This window comes from Rhipicephalus sanguineus, chromosome 5 (assembly GCF_013339695.2).
Source record: "Rhipicephalus sanguineus isolate Rsan-2018 chromosome 5, BIME_Rsan_1.4, whole genome shotgun sequence".
NCBI classification, from domain to species: Eukaryota; Metazoa; Arthropoda; class Arachnida; order Ixodida; family Ixodidae; genus Rhipicephalus; species Rhipicephalus sanguineus.
In genome coordinates, this window is record NC_051180.1 from 183,116,336 (window position 1) to 183,141,938 (window position 25,603).

General features: G+C 45.3%; 1 protein-coding gene across 2 annotated transcripts in view; it reads left to right on the forward strand.

Annotated features, from left to right (window-relative positions):
* LOC119394494 (ubiquitin carboxyl-terminal hydrolase 8) overlaps window positions 1-25,603 on the forward strand; it is a 103,483-nt gene that overhangs the window by 32,149 nt on the left and 45,731 nt on the right. For both annotated transcript variants that reach the window (XM_037661799.2, XM_037661801.2), the window contains 7 exons: window positions 2,206-2,450; window positions 7,845-7,988; window positions 11,709-11,903; window positions 15,597-15,679; window positions 17,488-17,627; window positions 22,539-22,740; window positions 23,689-23,791. In XM_037661799.2, coding sequence (XP_037517727.1) covers window positions 2,206-2,450; window positions 7,845-7,988; window positions 11,709-11,903; window positions 15,597-15,679; window positions 17,488-17,627; window positions 22,539-22,740; window positions 23,689-23,791 — 1,112 coding nt within the window. The remainder of the gene's footprint in view (window positions 1-2,205; window positions 2,451-7,844; window positions 7,989-11,708; window positions 11,904-15,596; window positions 15,680-17,487; window positions 17,628-22,538; window positions 22,741-23,688; window positions 23,792-25,603) is intronic.

Sequence of the window (25,603 nt, forward strand, 5' to 3'; positions counted from 1 at the left end):
GGACTGTGCATAGATGCGGCGAGTAGCTTGTTAGGTTAATGCAGAAATTATGAGCTTCCTGCAAGTGATGCGCACTTTACGATGCTCTAGAGGTCCTGGCAGCGGATGGAGGCGCGTTTGGGTTGACGCCTAATAAAAGCATGCAGTATGGTTACAACAGCGGTACACTTGTGCCGTACACATCCGTTTAAGGGGTATTCACACGAGGGAGAAATCCAGGGGGGGGGACGGGGATTGCAGATCACGTGACCGCAATGTCACGGATTAGTGAGTGGGCGCGACCCCCCCGCACCTCCTCGGAGGACACGGGGACCTTTTCCCCGACAGGACAAACGATCCTCTGGCGGTGGGGGATATAGAGGAATTTCGGGCTCTTGTTTGCCTACATTGTTGCACTTGCTCCTGCAGAGAGCGGCAATGGGTGTCCAGTCCAGTCTGCTGCTCGTCGTCAGTAGCTGGTGAAACAGGCGGTACAAGCCACCAGAGTAGTCTGGTAACACTGGTCTCCCCCTCCATTTGCCTCGTCCGTGTGAGTGGGGAACACTTGTGGGTAATTCTCATCGCGAGCTGACGTCACTAGGCTCCGCCTTTATCCCCCGAGGATTTGTCCCCCTTGTGAATACTGCTTTAGCGTGATAGTGTCAAGGCAGCGAGGTTTTTCGGCGCCCAGGACACGCAACGCTCAACTGCGCAGCAGTGAGCTGCTTTCGTTTCTATACAGTGGTACACACTTGAATACGGTCCCGCACATCGAGGCGGCTACAATCGGCGGCGCAGTGCGTTCAGATTGCCACATATTAAAAGGGTGCAGTAGGCTTAAAGCAGCGCTACGCCAGACGTGAGCCTGAGCGGATAGCTGAAGATACTTATTGTGATAAGGTTGTCAGCGATAAGTCATACGGCATGTTCGTCGGTGGCCACCACCTCAACTTCGTTCTTTCCCGATGCTTGCCCGCAAAGGCATCGCCGCAATCGTGCGGAAGTCGGCATAATCTATCGACTGATCTCCACACTTCTCAAAAAGACGGAAAACCTTCTGCGGCACATTGTGGCATTACCAAGTTCAGTGGCACAGTAAACTTTTATGGCACCAAAAGTTATTGCGATACGCACTAACCGGTAGGCATAGGATGAAGCACTACGGCTTAAGCGGTCAGCAAATAAATGCATTACGCTGTGTGGGACTCGGTCAGGGATTCATCGCAACTACGTTTAAACCGTTAGTATGTTTAAAGTGGGTGCATATTAACGAGGTTTGACTGTACGATGACACTCTCAATGTATGGAATTGACCATTTGGAACTTTGTTGCGGCACTTTATACTTACATCATTGAACCCAAAGTGCTAAGTGTGGTTCATTTGTTCTAATGTGCCTTCATCCAAAGTTATTTGTAGTCCACCACGGTGATACAGTGGTTATGGTGCTCAGCTGCTGACCAGAAGGTCACAAGTTCGATCACGGCCACGGCGGTTGCATTTCGATGGAGGCGAAATGCTAGCGGCCCATGTACTGTGTGACGTCAGTGCACATTTAAGAATGCCAGGTGGCCGAAATTTTCGGTGCCCTCCACTTCAATTCGCATCATACTGATATTGTGCTTTGGAGGTGTAAAAGCCCCAGATATTGTGAGTTATTTATAATTCGTTTGCTAATAACATTTTGAGAATGATTTCTGCTGGAAGAACTCTTTTGAGAATTAGTACGAAGTTGTTGCTGTTTCCCACAGAAGGTGCTAACATGGGGTTCTGTTGTATGCTATGAACTGCAAGTTGTATGCTATGAACTGCAAGTTGTATGCTATGAACTGCAAGGTGCTTTTCTGTAGTGTGGAAAATTGGGCTAGTCGGTTATCGCTTTGTTAGCTTTAACTTTTCTTTTATAACTGGATCCGCCTGTTCATGTGGTGTGTGACCGATATTATTTAAGCATGGTTTTGCACAATAAATGTTTCAGTTGGCAGTCTGCGCTCATCCTGTGTACTTCTTCCTTTCATCTGCTTTTTGAACGAAGAAACAGCGCTAGAACAGGACGAAGACGAGAGGACGCAAACACGGCACTACATGTTCGTCCTGTTCTAGCGCTGTTTCTTCGTTCAAAAAGCAGTATGTACTAACCAGCCCAATTCAATATGTAATGCACTTCCTTTCATCTCTGTTTTTTTTGTTTTTTTTCGCTGTTCATTATTTTCCTGCCTATGTCGCAGAGGGTGTCTACTTTCCCGACCCAGACAACCTTTTTGAGGAGGCTATAAGGAACAAGTCTCAGCAAGGCAAACCATCCGGTCCAGCCTCCAACACAGCCGCTGTGTCGATGCCACTTGTGGACCGTAGCAAAAAGCCCAGCCTCTCAAATGGCCCTGTGCCAAACAGCACGGGCCCCAAGATGGTTAATGGTGGCAGTTTCAGTGTGCCAGACCCCACAGGAACCAAAGGTGGTGTGTTCCACCAGGTAAGGAACAACCTTTTTCCTGGGAAATGCTGAGTGCTTGCATAGTTGCCAGGCTTCGAGGTCAGACAGTTTGACGCGTAGGAAAAAAGTGAACTCGTTCAACCTCAGATGACATTTAGAGTGCTGTCTTCATTACAGTGGCTTCCAGAGAGGTTCCAGAATGCTACTACTGCAGTTTTGCGTAGCAGAGCATGTTACCTGCGTGACATGATTTTTGTATGCGAGAGTCCCTGTAGACCCTTTAACAGCTAACTACAGCAAGATTTCATGCTGTGTGAAAAGCTTAGTTTCAGATAGTTAACATGTGTCGTAGCCTGTTGTGAACAATGCTGTGTGTGCTGCAATGCAAGCTGCATGTTCACTTTGTCAACAAATTTTAAAAAGTAGCATTCATGGGATATGAAGGGCACGGCAGAATAGCCAGGCCAGATGGCTTTCACTTTTGAGTCAGCTCAGGCAAATTCATGAGGGCGCCTCGGAGTTTTTGTAGCAGTTCTCAAACATTTTGACCTTGTGGCGGCCGAGCAGCTTTTGCAGTGTGCCAGGAAACCCCTCCATTCTGCCTCTTTCCATCGACATGCTTTTACACAGATTCTCTATGAGGGATTGTCAAAGTACACGAAAAACAAAAGTGAAAGCAGGGGGAGTGGAACGGTGCAGTTCATGGCAATTTTTGCGAGGCTCATGTGCATACAGCAAACAGCACTCTTCCTCTGCCTCCAAAAATTGTTGGAGCAGTGCAAGTCCGATACGACTCCAAAACTGTGTTTTCAACAACCTACCGTAAAAACCGGAATATAGGTCAAATTTTTTTTTCAGAAAACAGCCCTAAAAGGTCGACCCTCATCTTATATACCGGTCACTGACAGAAAAACTTCGCAAGTCTGGCCACTATGGGCAATTGAAGTCAACCGTCTCAATCACCAGCGCAATCATCGGCGTTGCTTTGTTTACTACCAGCCTTAAGCCGACGGTGATCTCGTCTTGCGCTTTTGTTGTTGTCTTGTGAATCTATTTGGGCTCCGAGGTGCTTTTTTTCTTGTTCTCGACCGGTGGCCGATGACAGTTCACCGTAGCGTTCAAGAAAGCAGTGATCGAGTTCGCGAAGGCACGAAGAAATCTGCTCCGAAGTGTGTGAAAGGTGTGTTGGGACGCTAGCGCACACAAACACGAGCAGGAGCCGTGAGTCACAAACAATAACTGAAAGTTTATCTTTGCACGGGTGTTCTCGCTGCTCCAATCTCACCGGATACTATTTCTTTGTTGCTTCCTGCTATGCTGGCCGCTCTGGTTACAGCGGCACGTATGGCTGTGATCAGTGGGCAGATCGAGTGCACCACAGAAGCATTCACTACTGGCGGACAATGAAGCATCATAAACATGCAGCAGTCAGAAGAAAACTTTGTTTCAGTGCCAGTGCCAGACCGCAGCGTATCTAGAGCTGGAGACAAAGGTTGCACAGTTTAACCGAGAGCTGCGCTCGCGTCGTGATTGCTATCGGGGACCTTGAAGTGCATCCAAATTAGAACTGTCAAGATGGTCGTGACGTTTTACGAGGATAATGCTTGAGCCCATCTTTTGGCTTTCTGCCATGTGGAACTTACGTGTAAACACACGTGTAAATAAATGGCATTTTCACTGTGCACCATTTGAAATTGTGTTTGTTTCACGGTAAAGGCACCTCCTTATACTTTGGCCATTCCATGTACTTTTTTTTTTCGGTTTTCACTAGTCAGAAGGGGGGTTTCGACCTATATTCCAGTCCGACCTATATTCCAGTTTTTACGGTAGTCAACAACCTGGTCAGTATCGTCATTGTTATCACAAGGTGACGACTGTGACTGACGAGTTCAGGCAGCATAATGACAGCCTGTCGCATTCAGTCTGATCGCTAGGCTTGTGCAAATAGTAAATTTTAGGTTCGAAGCGAATTCGAAGTGAATAGTGATTTTGGTCGAATAATTTCGAACCGAATTCGAATAGTATGTATCACATATTATAAAGAAAAGTGAGCATATTTGTCATTACCCGACCAACCTGCACATTTTTTTTTAAATTGTAACAAGGCATGTGCAAATGTCATTCTTTTTGGTTCAAAGAAAGTGGAAGCAACTTTTAATAGTAGCAGGATTTGGCTTTCGGTAGAATGCAAATGATAATATGTTACGTTTTAAAATTTACTATAATTGGAGCTTATAAGCCAGTATAACAAGTTTTTAAACTTAAAAAATGATGAATCGATGTGAGGGAATATGTTCATTTAACCTTAAAGTGGGGCTTCGCGGCAGTGCGGATTTTCTCTGGAAAGGTGTATTCACAGTCTAGCACTCCTCCACTGCAGTGAAACTACCTTTACAGGAGGTTACAAGCGGACAGTGCGGATTTTGCCTGGAAAGGTGTATTCACGGTATAGCACCCCTCCACTGCAGTGAAACCACCTTTACAGGGGGGTTATACGCGGACTAATATACACCTATTCGTTCATTTCGAATATTCGAAATTTTCAATAATTTAAATTCGACTCGAAGCCAATTCGAATACTGTATTATTCGTTCGAATATTCGAAGTGCTCGAATATTCGCACAAGCCTACTGATCACGAGTGCACATCCAGACAATAAGTTGTTTTACTTCTTTTGGCTGGCAGCTATTAGCCGTGCTTTAGTGCAATGCACACCAATCTTATGGCTGCCACACTTTGGGCACCACGTGCACTACAAACTACATTCGCGCAAACAAAACGTCAGATGTATTGAAGTTTATGTTACTTATGGTAAAGAAGGTTTGGACACCAAAATATGGTGTTCAGACTGTCTCAGTCAATAGCTGGGACGCACAGCCTATTAGGACTTGCTGTTGGGCTAGTTGGTAATAGTCGTCTTGAAAATTAGGCACAACTTGGAACTCCCTCATTCACGTGTGTGTGAATGGGGGAGGGCCAAGTTGTGCCTAATATTCAAGGTGACACACAGCCTTGTTTCTCACCGCTGTGAGCACCGAGCACCGCCATGGATCTGAGCACCCCAAGGCTCGGATATAGGGTGCCGCAACATCACTTGTCTCGTGTTGTGCACCAATTACGCTGCTTGCGCTGCAGTATAATGGCCAATATCCACAGAAACGGGCCATGTGTCTGGTCGTAGTGGACAATACCTATTCTGTAACAGTATCGGCTACACTTAACACCCTGGACAGTGGCACGTCAGAGGAGGGTGCTATCGCCCTTGCTATCATACACGCTTCGCAAATACCAGCACCGGACGAACCAATCACCGTGGACAGACTTTTGGGCTAGTTGGTTCGTTACGTTCATTGAAGCCATAGCGCTGATAAGACAGGGACCACAGAAATAGGACGCACGTCCTGTCCTCTTTCTGTGGTCCCTGTCTTACCAGCGCTCTAGCTTCAATGAACAATCACCATGGTTACTGATTCACAAACTGCCTGTCGGAACATAACGAAAGGAATGGTCACACCCTGCACACACCGTATCCTGACATGAATACACCCCACTTTGTTACACAGTGTGTGTATCGTCTAGACACCTGGACACGCCTCTCTCCATGGCAATGAACGCGCTAATGCGGTAGCTCACAAACTGGGCGCCATCGAAAGAGCTGTCCAACCCAGACGATGCACCAACAGAACTACTAAACTACACTGAAACGCTACAACATTACCGACAAAGCCGTATGTATTCCCACCACCACACAAATCACTCAACCGAGAGGACACTGTTGCCTGGCGGCAGGTTCAGACTAATTCATTCCTCTGCCTTTACATCCTTCATCTCTTCCACCCCACACAGTATCCCTCATACTGCCCCTATTGTGGAGCGAAGCACACGGTTTATCACTGCACCTGGGAATGCCCACAACCACCGGGCTGCCGCCCTATTCCTTCACCCCCGCATTCCTCCTGGGAGACTGCGCTGACCAGCTCAGAGCCGCAGGAGCAGCGTCGGCTGATCCAGCGGGCACGTGGTGTGGCGCGAGCCAATGGGGCCCTGAACTAAGGGCTCCACCCGACGATGACGATCCTTGACGCCTGCATAAATAAAAGTTTTCTCTCTCTCTCTCTCCAACAACAGCATTTTACTTTGCAGCACTTAGGGCACAGTGAATGTGTCAAACGCATGCCATCTTTTGCCAAAGTCACCTATTTTGGACCTGCCCCTAAAAGATCTTATTGCGAGCACAACTACCATGAATTTATTATACCGAGTTTTGACTGCATTGATATCGTGGATAAACACGCGTCGCGATATTAAGACTGCACAGTACATGGTGTCTGTTCTATCGACAAGAGTAGTACAGCAGGTTAAGTACTTTGTTCTATCAGGGATCTCCTTATGTTGAATTGTGTTATGTTGAAGTTTGATAGTATACTGTACTATGAAACTTAGAGCCTCTACGTAGTGCCGCTGATTGCACCTTGCTCCTGCACAATCCGCAGCAAGTCATAATGCATTACCACTACATACAGGGTGGTCGTGTAGGTAGTAAGCATTTTCATTATTTCGGCACGCTTGGTTTTACACACATGTCTGTAAAACTCACCAAGGCTAGCCAAGAAAGTGCTTTCAGTTGAGATGTGCTCCAAACACCACTTGAGGTCAAACTCGTACTCTGCAGCAGTATGTACTTTGGAGTAGGACTACTTAACCACTGGACTATTGGTCAAAGTATGCGCATGGTAATTTATTCTACCATGTTGAGATTTGGACTTGTTTGTAGGTCATAGTCAAGCTTTTTGATGTAGCATAACCATAGTTGGGTACAACTTTACAAGTTTCCGGCATTTTCTCTTTAAAGGCACGCAAGCCTGCCCCAATAGGCGCGACCTCAAGACAAGTCATGAGCCGGACAGCCGGTGACCCCGTCTTCGGAGAACATTGCCAAGTGCATGAGCGGGACTATTTCTTTAGTTGCAGAGGATGCCGCACTTTGGTCATCTGGGTGGGGCCTCTCCAGACTTAAGTTGTATCCGACTACAGCACGTGGAGACAGTCAAAGAACAAGACACTTGTTCGCACTGATAACAGTGGCTTTGTGTGCATGCCTCTGTGCAATGTTCTCGCTTGTCTAAAGGTGGTTGGATCTTACAAGTGGTTGATGTCGATGGCGTATGTTCAGTAAATGCTCTGAACTTAGATATGATTGAATATTGCATACAGTAAAATAAATTTAAGGTGTTTCTCGGGAATATCAGCATGTGTATACGTTTGCCATGCAACAGAAGTACTTTTCACCTGATTCAGCTGTATTTGTCTTGTGCTGAATAAACATTGAAGCTCAAATCTTGGACAGTGAAAGGAAGAGTGGTAAACGGAATAGTTAACAAGTGTGCAGTTTTATCAGTTCAGTGCTGTACACTCCATGTTTTTGGCCTGCAGGTTGATTCCACACCAAAGCCCCTGCCCGGTGGTCCGTTTGGTGGCCTCAGCCAGGATACTGAATCCGGGGAGACTGAGGCCACGTCCCTCGAGGGAATCCGTCAGACAGAGAACCTGAAGCAGAAGATTCTTGACCTCACAAAGGTACGAATATACTCAAGTCACACCACTGCCCTTGGTTTCACCTTGTTAAACTGTGTGTTGAGCAGTCATTAGACTATGATGATTATGTGTAGCTGAGAGGCCACAATTGAAAAGGCTGCCTGCCCGTTCTTTCAACTTTTCGAAACCCTGGTTACTATGTTTTTTCCTTGCTCTTATGCAGTAGTAAACGCACTGTCTACTTTCCTTATGTCTGAGAATTAAGCAATGCCTCCAGCATCTCAGCTTTTACATTCAAAAATTAAGGTGGGCGAGGGGGTCAGGTCATCCAGACCCACCCTCTGGATCTACCCATGACCTGGCGTTAGAGAATCATACAATGACACCACTGTACTGATGCATAGCTTACTACACAATTTATCCCATAGAATCTCGATTTTACGCCAACCCAAGTGCAATTGGCATTATTGTTTCCAAACATGGCACGTAACTCCAAGTGAGGTAAGAACAGCAAATAAGAAGGAGAGGCGATTAGCGTGTTGATAAGGCAAGAGCTTTTAGTTTGAAGCGGAGCGAGCTTCATTGTAGGGCTGAACAAAGGCCTTCGTGCATTAGGATAAGTGGTCCAAGTCCCTCGGCTTTTTCTATTACCGTATATTGCCGATTGCAAGTCGACGTTTTTTTTTTTCATAAAATTACCATCCAAAGTTCGGAGATCGACCTATAATTGGAGTCAACCTATACGTGGAATCATAAAGTCGACTTATCTGTGGGGTCTGACGAAAAGTCGTCGTCCTCGGATTCCCTGCTGTTCGATGCATCGATAACATCAGCCGCAGAGGCAGTGTAGTCGCGGCAACTGTCATCTCCCAACGCGCGCGCGCCGCTTCCGGAGCCGCACATTTTTGCGATCTACCACGACAATCGCGAAACTATAGCGAAACCTGCGAGGCGAAAGTGGCGAAAATACGGAGCGCGTTTAAAAATCGCCGCGCGGCATTAATGCGAACTGCTTGGGAAACACGGTCTCAAAAGCAGCATTTCAAACCTTTGATAGAGGGCGAACGATGCTCTATGAAAAAAAGAGGAATTTATCTTGCGATGCGCCCTGCAGTTTTGTTTTCATACAATAGAAACAATTCGTTGACAAACCATCGGCGTTCCACAGAAAAGCTGGCAGCGCCGTGTGGGCTGGCAACAACACTTCGCGGGGAACTAAACCACATGACCAGTCACATGCTCCCACAAGCATCTTCGTGTCTTTTTGCACTCATGCCTGTTCAGCCATTTCTACATTTCGCTTCGCTTGCGAGCAGTGGTGTGCGCGATTTGCGACGCTGCCAAACGGACGCCAAGATGCCACCGCTACGCCAGCAACTGTACAGCGCTGCTTTCAAGCGGCAAGCGATCCTCTACGCAGAGTCGGAAAACAACGTTGAAGCAGGGCGCAAGTTCGATCTGTCGGAAAAGTGTGTGAGGGAATGGAGAAAACAAAGGACCAAGATCTTCACATGCGCTGCAACACGCCGTTCCTTTTGCGGACTGAGGTCTGGACGATACTCTGCCGTTGAGGAGGCGATTCGAGATTCGGTTCGAGATTCTCCAGCCACTCGACGTGGCCCTCAATAAGCCATTCAAAGACTGCATGTGCGCGTTCTACAATAAATGGCTCCAGCAAGAAAACCCGAAGACACCGACAGGGAATCTGAAGGGCACTTCTTTGAATGAAGTGGTGCAATGGGTCAACGATGCCTGGTATGGACTGCCAACCGACATGGTCCGCGCGGCGTTTTCCACGTGCGGCATCTCAGTACCGCTGGCACCCCTTCTGACGGCGAGCAGCAGCAGTGACTCACACAATGGCAGTGACCGTGACTGCATCCTTCTCTCAAGCGACGACGAGTCGTAAGCAATGTTTCACGGGCAAACAAATGTTTCTTTGCATCACTCCCTCTTCTGAAAAACTTATTGGTGAGCTATGGCCACAGCAGTGAGGCTGTGTTCGGAGTCAACTTTTTTTTCCCTAGAAGGGGTTGCAAGTTGGAGGGTCGACTTATAATCAGAGTCAATTTATAATCAGCAATATACGGTACTTAATGCCCGGTGTTTGTGTTCTTTCTTAATATCCTGATCTTCCTTCTTATCGAATACTGTTAGCAGACAATAGCCACTGTGATGGAGTAAACGCACATAGAAGGGAATGCAAGGTGCTTTTCAGAAGATTTCTTGCAGTGCCCTGATACAGCACATCATCTGTTACAGCACCAGACCTTGTAACAAATAATACATACTGTAATGGTAATGCATACTGTAATGTGTAACGGACACAAGAGAAAATAATTAAGTAACACCAATGGCATTTGTGTTGTATCGTTCTCTTAACCTGTGTCTGTGTTTGCACACTTTACCTTCTTTTATGATGAATCCTTACCGTCTGGCTCAACTTTCTCTCATTCTATGGGAGACAAAAGTGGTACCAGCCCATCTGGTAAGGCAGCCCAGTCACCGACATGTTCGTTTGGGTAATTTCTCTGATTTAGTGGCGCTAAAATTGCAGTTGTACACTGCTTGCTCTGCATTTCTCAATTCTAATATTTACAGCTGGTGATGAGAGAGGACATTATTAGGGGCAAGGTGAAGGAGAGAGCTGGATTGGAAGCCTGAGTTGTGTGTGCACATGCAAGGAAGTTAGCATTACTGCTGGCCATCATTCTTCATGGCCTGTGCCATCCACTTAATGAAGAAGGCAGCTGCAGTAATTCATTACTTTTCATGCACTGCTTCCTTTAAGCATACTACTTCCTTTATATGAAAACAGGTGGCACTATACAAGAAGAAACAGTTTCCATAGAAGGAGGAGGAGACAAAGCTTTGCTGTTCCTCTTTTTGGCTGACTTTCTCCATTCCACTGTACTAGTTCAAGAATGAACAATTGCCCTCTTTATTTCGTCAATTGAACTTGTGCCAAGTGCCGTTGCGTCATTCTAGTGAGATGAAGGCCTGGCATGTACAGTGTCATCACACTGTGGTAGTACTCACTGTGTCTGTCAGTGACATTGTGGCATTATGTTCTTTGTCTCGTATGGTTTCTTGTCCACACCACTAAGCCACCAATGGCAGGAATATCCAGGGATGCTTGGACAATAAGCTCTAATTCATGACATCTGAAGCATTGCATGTAGTGACATTAGCACTTTACCACTCCTTCGCCTAGTTGTGAGCAGAAAAGCAAGAATATTCAGATGTCATAATTACGAGCAGTGGTGTAGCCTTTGTAAATGTACTAAGTGCATTTAGGTGTTTACCACACGCAGTGAACTACTTAATAGTAATCTGTCTGATGCAGCAATTGACAAAGATTTCATGGCACAGGAATAGAAGGACAAAGTGAGACATTAAGAAGACACGCACAGCTCTTTTACTGTACAACAAATGTTTAACTTGCCATTGGACAAGTTTTTGTATCTATTTTTTGCAACAAAACAAGAAAAGGAGGGCAGAGATACTGCTCCCTAAACATGACACTGTTGCCCATTGGTGGTGTTTTCTAAATATGTCAGCTCAATTTTACATGAGCTTGCATAAGTTCAGCTAATGCATTGATTGCCCACTCGTGCTATTTTGGCAGCCTTAGCATTCCTTGAAGTTGCAGTCTCTTCCTCGTTATATTTCTACGGTGTTTGCGTGTAAGTGGTGAATAGTCAGCAAGGCCAACTGCTGATCCACATGGCACGTGTTGTGAACCCTTCTCTCTGCACTCAGGACCAGTTGGCCTCAGAGAAGGAGTTTGAGCTGCTGCGTGAACGGAAGGCACGCGAGGCGGAAGAGGAGCTTCGTCGCTCTGTCCAGGAGCGAGAGGAGGCTCTACAGGCACACGTCCGTCAGCTGGAGAAGGAGCGTGCCGAGGTCGAACAGAGGGTCACGGCTCTCACCAGGAGCAACGAGCAGTACGAACAGGTGGGACACTGCTGCACCTACGTGCACTCACGCAGTATTTTTCAGTTAAAGCTGAAATTTGGGCTAGTTTGTTTTGACTTGAATACATATAGCGGAACAAAACAGGGACACATAAAGATGCACACGGCACGGCCGCTAGACTTCAGTGAAAATTTTACTCCCGACACACGACAATAAAGCGATAACAACAAAAAAACATCTAATCTGATTGTAGTGTCACCATTCTGTCAACAAGCTACATGTGCCAAGCTACGTGTCGTGCATGTCGGGCATGGGGCCAGCCCCTTGGCTGGGAAGGGGGACTGGGCAGGCAGATGTTGTGTCGTTTCATGCTAGGTAACCTCAAGGGGAGGGGGGAGGGTTGGAGGGGCCCACCAGCCACCTTGGCTTTCCCTTCTTATGCAACCATTGTGTCTTCAAACTCGTGAACACATAGGTGGGCCATCTGTGCACTTAGCCATACAAGCCAGGGGAAGTGATGCATGCTCCCATGCACCTACCCCCTATGCACGTTGTTCACCCCTTTACCTTGGGAGTAGACTGTAGTGGGTTGCTCTGAGCAGCTGTAGGTTTTGTGTGTGAGGGTTGGAATCTCCGCACATGGGCATGTGTTAGGATATCTCTCTGCGTACAAGATGCGAGGCTTATGCACCTAGTACACACGTGGTCATGTTAGGCGCGACTTGCTGGTAGGTGCACCTGGGAAGCCAACTGGCCAGGTCTGGCGAGCCATGATAGCTATTCAGGCCTTCGAAGCAGTGTTGTGGAGTTACCACTTCATAATTGGAATTACTCTGGAATCATTCCACATTTGGTGACCCCGGAATGGAATGGCAGTGACGGTTGGAGGAATGGAATTACACTCAAACCTCATTATAACAAAGTCACATCTGCCACGAAAATAACTTCGTTATATCCGAAAATTCGTTATAAACGTTTATTTGTAACACTGTATCTATGACAAAACTATTCTTCATTTACTTCGTTATAACCAACAATTCTTTATATCCGTGTCCATTATAACGAGGTTTGTGTGTAAATGCCTTTTTCCCGGAAAGGAATGGGAATAGAATTATGCCTTTTTCTGAAAACAGAGTGCTATTTCTCTACACACTGCTTTTTTTTTTTTGTCAAAATATGTCAAAGAACCAGTAAACCCACATTCGAACATTAGTTAGTCAGAGCCTCGAACTTAAAAATAAAGCATTATTTTTGAAATGGTTTGACTGATTACAAGTATGGTACATTTATAATCAATGTGCCTACTACAATTCTGTCCTTATAAACTGAGTTGCTCCAAAGCTTTTCTTGGTGTTTCGTGTAACCACGGCTCTATGCCGTGTGTATCCATCGTGTGAAACTACAGCAGCGGCATAATCCTCTTCCTTACGCCTTGCGATTTTTTTTTCCCCAGTGGCGCCTTCACCCCTGTTGCCTGTTGTCTCCCCACCCTTCGCTTCTTTGCTTTTGCTTCTGAATGTGCGTCGGTGACTCGGACGCACATTCAAAGAAACGCTTCTCTAAGTTGTGATGCGTATTGGCGCTGGTGCAATGCTTGTGTTCACTGCAAGCTTTCTCATACCAGCTTGTGCATCCCGTCACCTCGTACTCCTCCCTCGCCCAACCCTTTTGTAATACTGACCCTCCTCTCACACACACACAGATGCCTTTGCCCGAAATTCTGTTGACAAAGCTCTGCAGGTCAGTGCAGTGCACAGTCGTACATGATGAACTGTGCGCCCTCTCTCTCACACCATACAGAGCAAGAGAATGAATGAATAAACTTTAATTGATGTCAGTCCGGCAGTTTCTTTCAGGCAGGGCGGGGGGAGAGGGGGTTAACCCCTGTCCCGTCCCACCCTCCGTCGATGAAGATGGCAGTGCCTCAGAGAATAAATTTTTTAAAGCATCTGTTCGGGAAGCGAGCACTCCCACCTCTTCGGGGTGGGGTCATTTCATTATTATCGTTATCCTTTTCCTTTGTACCTTTTCTTCGCTTGGTTACTACAACTTGGCACATACCCGTGTTCACATAGCCAAGCAAAGAGGTCATTTGGGGGAACGTACTTTGCTACATCTGTAATATCATGCTCAAATTAGTCATGCAGGCCTGAGTTCTTTCGAAGTCGAAGGCCATAACGCATTCTCTAGGTCCGCTTTTAGTTTGCTAGAGGCAAGGGCTAGCTGTGCTGTAAAAGTGCGAACAATCTGCCACTTTGTAAAAGGAAAACCGAGACAAAAGTTAGTGTACAAATGCATTATTCCAGCAGATACTGAAGGGAGAAACGGATTATCCCTGCACATTGGTTCTCATTGACACCCCCACACGAAAGTCGCAAGCACTCTATGCACAGCCTGAGCGTTATCACTTGCGCAGTTTAGTACCCGACACACATAATTAAACTTTGTGACAAGCAAGACATTGCATACCTGCGCACAGGCAATCACAGAAAGTTCTGCTCATTCCATCCATGCTTGCGACGTGCGCTTGACAAGCGTGAGGGCTGATGAGCGGCGCAGTCCAGTGTTCCATATTTGATGCAAAGACGCAACAAAGTGTTCAAGCAGTGCACTGTTCCAACTAATACCAGCAGATCTAGAGGGTTCTGTGTGGAAGGATATTGCATAATATACCAGCCAGTCAATATTTACTTCCTAGAGCAATTAGCATTCTTGTGTTCACTTTCTGCGTGCGTAAAATGAGTAAATTCTTGACATCATAATCGTGCAATAAATATTCTATATTATAACTTAGGTTGGTGACCTCACGAGGAAAATATTACTTTTGAGATACAAGGGGACAATCTCTTATTTACAACAAGATGTGTGATGCATCATGAAGTACCTTGCCACCAATGAAACATGCTCTGATATGCGTAAACAGAACTTTCTTACCATTGTCGTTACATCTAGTTGTGTCCTGCACTAATGCCTCTTCCCAACCACCCGACACAACACGAAGCATATTCAAATGGCTAAAACGTTTTATTCGCTACACTGAAAATAGACGGCGAAGTTATAACCTAGTGTAAAGCTTCATTCTTTATGGCAGGCTCACGACTCGGTGACAAGCTTCATTCTCGTTGTGAGGAAGAGTCTTAATAAGTGTCATAGAAGTGACTAGGAAATCCTGGTAATGCAGACAGCACTCGTACCTACTTAAAAACACTTATATTCACTTAAAAAGTAAATATGAGCAAGGAGTTATAGCAACGACTGCAGTACTGGAACAGTACAGCTCGGACACATGCTTCCAACATGGCGATGCATTGGCAGCTTCGTCAAACGCCCGACAGATGGCAGCAAAATCGCGTAAGGTTTATGAGAAGCTAGAAGTGTGCCAAGATTGAAACTACAGCAGCCACTGCCTGTGTGCATAGTCTTTGCAAAACCAAGGCAAACATACCTTTTGCTTGGGATAACTATGTTTACCAGAGTTATTCCTCAGCCACTTTGTAGCCATTGAAACCTGATCACCATAAAAAAAGAAAAAGTGAGTAAGCACGTAAATAGTGTTAAAAACTGCTATCATTATAAGTGGGTTGCTGTAATACTTGCTCTGTTTTTCATGGTGCTGGCTTTAAGAAGTGCTCTGTTTCAGTCATGGATGTCGGTACTCGAGCAGCTTGCATGTTGTGAATATGGTCACCACTGGTAATCAGTGCGATCGCTCTCTCTTTTTTTGATCCACAGAAGTTGAAGGAAAAGGACAAGGAACTAATACGCATTAGACAGCTGAACGAAGAGCAGAGGAAAGCCGACAAGGAGGTTCACAAGTACGTGCGTCTTTTGATTGCCTATCCGTGCCTATGCTAACATTTACCCGCCTGTAGGGGAAAGCGTATTTATTATTTACACATAGAATTCCAGTAATTTAAAAATTGCAGCATTACAGTATATACACACATAATGATCACACTTTTTACTTTACTAAATGATGAAGATTTTGGGGTGCAGTCGCTACGTGGGGCAAAATTTTAAAGAGAAACATTTGCAGTACTGAGAAATTAAGCAAGTGCTTGAGATGGCTACATTCATCATGACCATAGAGTCAGATTAAACAAGAACTGCCTTTGTAATAAATGCACAGATTTACTACGCATTGCATAAATTGCTTCATGGGAAAACCCAGCGCATACGCTGCAGATAGAAAACATTTTTGGAAACCACTCGCTTTATCATCTGAAGCGTTTGATTTACACTGTGTCAAAATGATTTAGCTGAAAACACAATGTGCCCACTGACTTAGGCACACTTAGGCAGCGTGGATGTTGAGAAATGAGCTCAAGATTGCACTAAAACACTGAAGGTCACGGAGCCTTTCACGCTGCCAAGTGCTGCCTTGTTAACACAGTAGTGTTAAGGAGCTCGTGTTGCAGAAGATGCAGTGTCGATGCCAGCTAGCAGTGATGTTGCTCTCTGTGAGCGAAAAATCCTGATGGATGCAAAGAATATAAAGTCAGGGTAAGACAGAATCTAGCCCAACCTGGGTCACGGATGCCACCAGCAGTGGGGTTAATTAGTTGCTGCCACCCACCATTTAGTTGGATATCCTGTGCTCTCAGCTGTGGCTCTGCTTACGGCACAGATGTTTGAAGAAATCATATGTTTGGGAGTCATAGGCCCAATGACACTATCGCATACCACTCTTGAAAGCAAAGCTGAAGCATCCTCCAAGTTTTTGGTAGCATTCAAAGGCTCAAAGCTTTGCCTTTTCCTCGCATATGATGGGTGCATAGGAAAACAGCAAAAAGGCATTTAATAAGGCTAGTCTGATGATATTTGCAATTACACGAACCTTTGATTGATTATTGCTATGGCAACTTGCGTATGTTTACCAATGCTGTCAGTAGACACCGTACTGCTGGTGGTGCTTTCGAAGGAAATCTTCATTGATCTGCTGATTCTTTTTTGGATTGCTTTGTAATCACAAATAGCAGCGGATAAGCGATGACCACAATGCACATTGGACTGCAAAATGGGGCACCTGTCACCTTGGCTATCACAAGATTTGAAGCGATGTTATTTTAGTGGAGCATAGCACTGAGCAAACCTATCAAATCTCTTGCTCTTCTGGTGCTCTGGAAAGCAACAGTCAATTTTACCATTGCAGTTAGTTTTTTTGGACCTCCCAATTTTTCATACATTCTTGCAGTGGTGTTCGTGTCCAAAAAAAGTTGGTCACCAACTCCGTAAATGTGTCTTATTGTGACAGAAACTTGAGCTACTTGACAGGGATTCGTCGTGGAAGGAAGTAAGGCTTGCAAACACGGACGCAGGAGAAGAGAACCAGACAACAGAAACACGGTGTTGTCTGAATGTTTACAGGCATTCATGTCTGTAAACATTCATAGTTGGCCACCAATGGTTGCATTATTATTCGTCACTCTCAGATCAGTTTGTGGCCTTGGTGAGTAGCCATTAGCGTGCCTCGGATAAGGCTTGCACCCTGTAAAAAAAAAAATCCTTAAAGAAAGCGTATTCATTATTTGAGGAAACGCAGTACATATTTGCTGCTAACCTAGCTGCATATTGTTGAAGGGCCCAGTATTCGGTGAAGCAATTCTTTGTGAATTGGCCGCAGGCTCAGGGAGGAGCGGAAGCGCAGGGAGCAGCAGGAACGGGAGGAAGCACTCAAGGACTCGGGCAAGACCGTTGTGGACAAGGCGGCGGTGCCATCTCCGCCAAGGTCACTGAAGCCCACTACCAACACTGCAGCCAACAGTAAGGTGTCTCTTAACAGAGGAATTTTTGCGCATGTATGTCGAGCCACACTTGAGAGAATAAGGATGTCACCAGTGTTAGTGAATTGCCATGAAAAAACATTTGGTTAGCGAGAAAACACGTGAAAGGGAAATAACAGGGGGCAGTGTTGCCTCTGTAGTTCCCACACCAATTTCTTGTGATGTCACAATGGTGTCTTTTAAGGCCTACACAGTCCTTATTTGCTAAAAATGAATAACATTTCCTGAAGCTTGCCACATTAGTTAGGGTTCTGGCTCCCTTGGAATGCATTGTGGCCCAAATACAAGGAAAAATGTTGATATTCATAGTGTCATACTTACACCGATGTGCTGCGGCTTTGGCGCTAATTTCAAAAATGGAATTTTGACCTTTATTTTCTCATCTAGTAATCAACCTATCATCATGAAATTGACAACAATTGAGTTCTCAGATAATAATTTATCACTCTAAAGTAATTTGGAGATTCACTTGGTTTGTCTTTAAAAGCAATGTGGAAGTAGTTGGATTATAAAACCACCCACGCTATCTGCTGACCGATGCTATCGGTGGAAGTGCATGTGTGCATTGCAATATCTAGACATCCTTTATGAGACACTTTATTACCTTACACCCATTACTGTGCAAGGCAATTGAGTATAACAAATTATCAATCAGTAACTGTGATTCCAAGTGAAATGTGTTGCCTGCCGCCACTCTGAGCCTCTGCATTTTAGTTGGCCTTCAGTTTTACTTTTTAAAGAAAGAAACAACTGTTCCAGCCATTCGGCAACCTTGAAATTTAAATAATATTCTCTTCAGCTTTCTGCGCGAGAACATAGGAGTTTTTATGTTTTTTACGCTGCCAGGGAGAATGCCTTTTAATCACTCACAGGATAGCAAAACAAGTCTCAAACAGCTGGTCATTTACAAAAGTGATTGAATGTTAGAACAAGAAAGTGGCCTTTCAGAAAACTCAATGCTGTGTAGCTTTGCTTTAGATGTGCTGCAACCCTCCATTTCGTTGCCACTCCTTGGCTTCCATCAAAACAGATCTTTTGTTTTCAGTGATGGGAATGCTGCTAGAATTGCTCTAATGTGCTACGTTGTGTTAAAGCTTCTACATCCATGCTACAAATGAGAGAAACTGCTCCAATGCTGCTGCAAAACGTGCCCTTAAGAGTCAGTGGAACAATAAAAACAGCCTTGCGCAACCTCGGAGGCTACAACTAAGAGAACTTGTGGTCCATGCCAGATAGTGGTGGTCACCACCCTGTGTGAAGCGTGCCATCACTTATCCTGCCTTTCTCAAAGCTTCCCGAGATAATCAGATCCAGTGTGCACTCGTGCATAATTGCGTGCTCTTGGAGAATTTCGCATTTATTTGAGCTTGACATTTGTAGTTGCTACATATGGCTCCCAAAGTACTGTAACGCTACGCATGTTCACTGCAGACGTATCCTTCGTGGAAGCGAAGCAACAGCCATTACTATGACAGCTCTCTTCATGGCCAGCACATTTTCTGTTTTGCAACATCTTGCATGCGTCACTGTTTCGACAAACAGACTTGTCTTCTTCAAGGCTGTAATGGCCCACCTTAGTGCATACATGTGCATGTTTTGTATCCTCTCCTCCTCCTCCATAAAGAGGAGGAAGGAGGCAAGTGAACAAATGTGGGTGGGGGAGAAAGGAGGGGCTGGCGTGCCAAATTGGGCGAGTCAAAAGGAAAGAGGAAACATTTAGTAGCAGAAGAAAAGTAAAAAAAGCCAGGGGGGAGGGTGATTTGCAACGAAAGCTTAGAAGGGGAGGTAGGAGTTTTGATTAATCTTGGTTTTCAAACGTGAGTACCACCTGACAGTGATAACAATGGTTAGAAATTTTTAGAAGGCCTAATTCTCTCTGGTTTTCGTTGTGTATGTACCATATTGGATGGATTGAAGAGCCCCATACCCATTGGCGGGAGTGTACTAAACTTGTGAATAAGGTATGACTCTCTATATTTCCTGTCTCTTGGAGACCGGTAGTTTGACTGAAGTATGTAAAGTTTGAGATCATCGAAGTTGGGACCTGCCACATTAAAACGCTGTGCCACCGCCTATGACAATTTCTTCACTGTGTCCGTGCGATTCTCATTTAATCTAACATTAACAGGCTGTTCCGTTTCACCAATGTACTGTTTGTGACAACATGAGCATTCGATCAAAGTTTGAACTAGTGCAGGTAAAACTAGATTTTATATGATGGACGTAATCACTTCCGGTGCTTTTAACTATGACGTCATCTTGAAGGTGTTTGCAAGTCATACATCTTGGACGAGAACAAGGTATGACGTGGGCAGTAGAGTGAGGGTTTACTTTTGCATGCACTAACATGTCCCTAAAGTTTCTATTACGGCAATACACGACACTTGGTGCTTCGGGAAATGCTTTCCTAAGGCGCTCGTTGCTTGCCAGTATTGGGTAATACTTACGGAGGATATTATTTATGTTTGGGAGTGCATTTGAGTATTTGGTTATAAATGCTGGCGGCTGGTTGGGCTTTGCTTTAGAACTCTTCTACCTAGTGCTGGTATTCTATCTAATTCGCACGCTTCATTGTAGGACTTGTTAAGAGTATGGATGGGCGAATACTGAATTTGAGGTTCGAAGCGAATCCGAAGCGAAAAGTGATTTGGTCGAATAATTTCAAATCAAATAGTTCGAATAGTATTTACCGCATATTATTAAGAAAAATGAGCATTTTCGTTATGACCCTTGCACAATATTTTTAAGAATTGAAACTAGGTATGAGTGAATGTCACTTTTTTGGTTTGAAATGAAGTGGAAGCAGCCTTGAATAGTATCAAGATTTTAATAGCAGTAGGGTGCAAGTTATAAGTGGTGCAATATGTTACAGGTTAAAAATTACTATACTTAGTGCATATAAGCCCATATAACACGCTTTTAAACTTGTACATTTAATCTTGAAGTGTGGCCTCGCGGCAGTGCAGATTTCCCCTGGATGGGTCGTTTCACGGCACAGCAACCAGACTCTGCAGTGAAACTACCTTTACAGGGGGTTATGTGCAGTCAAATGTATACATATATTTGTTCATTTCGAATACTTCGAAATTTCGAATAATCTAAATTCGTATCGAAGCGAATTCGAATACTGTAATATTCGTTCGAATGTTCAAAACGCCCGAATATTCGCCCATTCCTAGTTAAGAGCATTGTGCTGGTAATTTCTTTCAACTAATGTTTCCTTTAGGTTGCTTAAATGGTGAACGTAGTCATCGTTGTCATTATAGATCCTTCCCATACGTCTTGCCTTTCCGACAAATATTACTTGTTTGCACTGTCGCGGGTGATGACTAGTGTAATCTAGGTATTGTCGGCTGTCAGTTAGTTTTCTGTAGAGCATCGTCTTTCCTCTTTCAATAGGTACTGTCATGTCTAGGAAGTTAATTCACTGGAAGAAGGGTGCGTAGTAAATTTAATACTAGGGTGAAACTTGTTAAAATCGTCAGTGAATGTGTTTAGTGCACTTATGCCATGTTCCCGTATAATGAGTATGTCATCTATGTAGCGGAGATAGGTGCAGAGTTTAGCGGAGATCATTTCAAAAACTCTGATTCTAATAGTCCCATAAAAATGTTGCCGTACGTTGGTGCAAAAAGGAGTTCCCATACTAGTACCAAAGATGTTTAGGTTGTAGATACCTAAAATGTTGGCTCCAGCGACACCCCGGGTTCATGAATTTTTCATATCTTGAAGCGTCTATCTTCCCCTGAACTTCATCCTTTTTTGGATTTGTGCTATGAAGGCATTCAACTCCGTACAGATACTAGCAGTCTTTTGTTCTGACATAAGTAACTACTCTGCTGTTGGCTAAAAGCCACAGTTGTGTCAGCACGGCAGTTTTTCAAGTTTGTTTTGTGTCTTTTTTATGGCATTGATTTGACGTCTGGCTGTTTGCCACTTTTTCAAGAAGCATTCGATGAACTCTTCATTTCAATGCGCCTAGTCACTATTTAAATTTTTGCTATATCTGTTACAAAAGCAATAAGCAGCTTTTGTCCTGTTTTTCTTGTCTTTGCAACATGCTGCAAAACTGAGGGAAGCCGACACAAATCACCATTTCTTTATGCTACAACATGTGTTACAAAATGCTCCTGGCTATTCCCATCACTCTGTTTTGCTCTGTGGCCGTTGCCCACTTTGGTAGTTTAGGAGCATTTCAGCTTTGGGTAGTTAGCTGCTACATGTCACAAGTTCAGTTGAGGACGACGCAGTGCATTATGGAATGGGAAATGATGGGTGTAACATTGAGGGACAGGAAGTGAAGACAGTGGGCCAGGGAACAAACATGTCTCGATGACATCTTAGTCGAAACCAAGAAGTAGAAATGGGCATGGGCAGGGCATGTACCGCGTAGGCAAGATAACCACCGGTCATTAAGAGTAACTAACTGGCTGGATGCCAAGAGAAGGCAAATGCGCGAGGGGGAGACAGGAAATTAGGTGGGCGGATGAGGTTAAGAAGTTTGCAGGCACTATAACGTGGCCACAGCAAGCACAGGGCCGGATTGGTTGGCGGAACATGGGAGAGGCCTTTGCCCTCTGCAGTGGGCGCAGTCAGGCTGATGATGACAAGGCTCACACCCGTGCTTGGCACTTTGTAATACGTGTTGTTTCACATGTCGTTAAATGTTATTGTCATCGGAGAAACTAATTTCTGTCTCATTTCATATTGCTCAAAGCATAAGTTACTGTGAGATGCTCACCTGCATGTCTGTCTCGTAGGTGCGCAACTACTAGTTATTCCCACAGCTGTCAACAACCCTCACATCTTGCTTTGCATTGTGTGACGTGCTTCAACCAACTAGACTACGTTGGCCTTCCTATTGCTGATGGCATCTCTCTTGTGTGCACAGACCTGAAGAGCCAAGGGACAACGGCCACCACTCCTGTGGAGAGGCCGCAGGGCGTGTCAATGCGTAGCAACAACAACCTCTCCCGATCGCGTTCTTTCCCCAACCTGTCCATGGCCTCCGAGGAGTCTGCCTTGGAGTCCACGGGCCCAGCCACCACTGCTACAGCACCGCAGTTTGACCGCTCTCTTAAGCCATCACAGAGGTAAGCTGCCTGAAAATCATCACTATCGTCCAGCTAATGCTAGCAACTAATTAACGGCAAATCACTTTACTAAATACGACAGCATCTCGTTAAACCGAACCTGAAGGGACTGACAAAATGTGTTCCGTTTAACGGGAGTTCATTTTACTGAGAGACGTACAGGAGTGCAGAATTCAAGTACAAAGCCAGCCATATTAGAGGCAGTTGTTGCATTTAAGCACTAATTCCATTTAAGCAATGTCCACTTATTGAGAGTGTACTGTAAGGGGTTACATTCAGACCATGTACCTCTGGCCACTCATGTTCACCTATATTTCACAGAGCCATTGTACGTTGGCATAAGAATCCTGTTGCTCTTCGCGGAGATTTCCAACAGTCACCGCATAATTCAGACTGATTGAACATCTTGTAACCAGGACAAATATCTCAGAAGACAATGTGGTGCACTCCCAAAGACTCTGTTTAAATAGTAAGCATTAATTTGTAGACCACCTAGGGAAGGGTCAAGTTGGTTGTGCCCAAAAGGTTTCGAAAAGTTTAATTGTTTTTTTTTGTGAGGAAGCTCCATCTCCTTGAGCAAAATCGTGTTCTAGCACCTTGGTTTCTTCTCACAATTCCTGATTAAACGTGTATTTATACTAGGAGATGTGGTGTCTTCCGCTCTGCATTGGTCTCCGGCTTTTGCTGCAGGAATAATGATTCACATTATCTGGTTTTCTGTTTCGCCTCTTGAATGAATGACTTCAAAAGGAAACCTGTTTGACCGAGTTAGTGGGGCGACATGATAAGAAAGTTCGCGAAACAAGCACATCTTGTAATTTATCCTACCTGTGTTTGGTTTTCGCGCCATGCCATTGCGAATACAACTTTCTGGAAGTGTTTTACAGAGCTGTGGGCAGTGCATTTTACGAGGCTTTGCAGTGGCTTGTAAACTTTTCTGTATTGCAGCGTCGAGGCAAACACAGCTGTCATAACTCACCAACACAGAGCAAGGGCCGGTGACGGGATCAACCCCCGCATGAGGAGCAACAGCCCATCGTCTGGACGTGAGGTGGGCTTGCTAATGATGTGGTCACTGTTGCTGGGTTATGTCTGCTTGCATATACTGTAAATCCTCATTACAAAGAAGTCATTTTATTCATATTACAGTGGAACCTCGTTAATGTGTAGCTGCCAGGAATGCCACGTAACTACGCACTAAACGGTAGTACTCATTAAAGGGACACTAAAGGCAAATAATTTATGTCAGAATGAAAGCTCAATGTATGACAACTTCTAAAACGGCAATATTATCAACAGCAGTGCCCTACTTACCAAGAAATTAAGCTAAATGTATCACATGATGAGCGCCACGAGTGGGACATTTTCGAAGTGATCCCGATGACGTATGAGAGTCTGCCTACAACAAATCACTAGTAATCAAACTAGCAGCAATAAAAAAGAACCTCCTGTGCATCAAAAGACGTAATAAAATGCTGTTTGTTCGTTTCCGTTTGATCCATGGAAAAAAGAACCGCTGTGGCGTTGCCATGAGGAACGGCGCGCGTGGTTCAAAGGTTCCGTTTTCGCCGAACTGCGCTTCTCCCGGCGCTTTGCTTTGCTCACGCGGTCGCGTCTCAGTGGTAGTTTCGGGATCGCCTACTTGCGCGTGTGTTTTGCGCACTCGTGAATGACGCTCTGACAGAAAGTTCGACAAAATGCCGCATGCAACGACGCCGGCACTACGAGCCCTCAGCAGCATACCGCGTTCTTCGGGGCTCAAGTCGCTGAATTGGAGCCCAGCCTCGCGAGCCAATGTCTCTTTGTCAAGTTCTCCGTCCACATCCATCGCGGCGATTGCGGCAAGCTTCGATGGCTTCGATGGCCGTTGTTGTTGCTGTGGGTCCCGCTACTTTCGCTCTGCTGCTACTAGTGTCGGCGGCTGCGCAGTAAAGGCGGGCAACGTTGGGCACGGCAGCAGTGACGTATGAAAGTCGGATTTCAGGCGGGTGATTTGAAGTGCACTAACGGGATGCGGACCACTAAAACTTGATTTTATTTCAAAATAAGCACTTCCTTGGCATAAAAGTAGCACTACGAGGTTTCTGGACCGCTATTTCTACAATCAACCTCGACTTAATATCTGCCTTTAGTGTCCCTTTAACCACAAAGTAAAAATTTGCATCTCCTCGTGTATGCCATCACCGCCAGCAAAGAAATAAATACAGTGCCAAAGCAAATATTGCCTAAAGTACCCACTGCAAAGCCTTTTCTTTTTGCCAAAGTGGAGAAAATATTCTCGTAGTCTGACACGACCGTCCGATACTGGCGATAGCGTGTGGTGGCGACGCGAAGGAGCATTTCGGAACTATTACAGGGTCCGGTATATGCAGTGACCGGCATAGCGACAGAACAGACATTGTCTGCTTTCCGCAATATATGTGTGTGCGTCTGTACCGCGATCTGCTACCAAACGAAAACTGGCACAGTTCCAGTGAAACGCTGTGCAGCTGCATAGAGCCGATTGTCTCCAGGCTAGTTGCGTGCAGCGCATCGCCTTCTCGGCTCACACCGTCACTGCTGGGCCGCTTGCTTTACTGCACGCACGCATTTGTCGTGGGAGTGTTCTTCGTACCCACTTCACTCCAGACCATGCACAGATGCGGGGAGTAGCTTGTTCGGTTAACGCGGCGATGACGAACTTCCTGCAAACGATGCGCACTCCACGACGCTCTAGAGGTCCTGGCAGCGGACAGGAGCGCGTTTGGGTGGTCGCCCAATAAAAGCGTGCAGTATGGTTACAACAGCGCTACGCTTGCTGTACCGTACACGTGCGTTTAGCGTACTAGCAACAATGCAAAGAGGTTTCTCGTCGCCCACGACC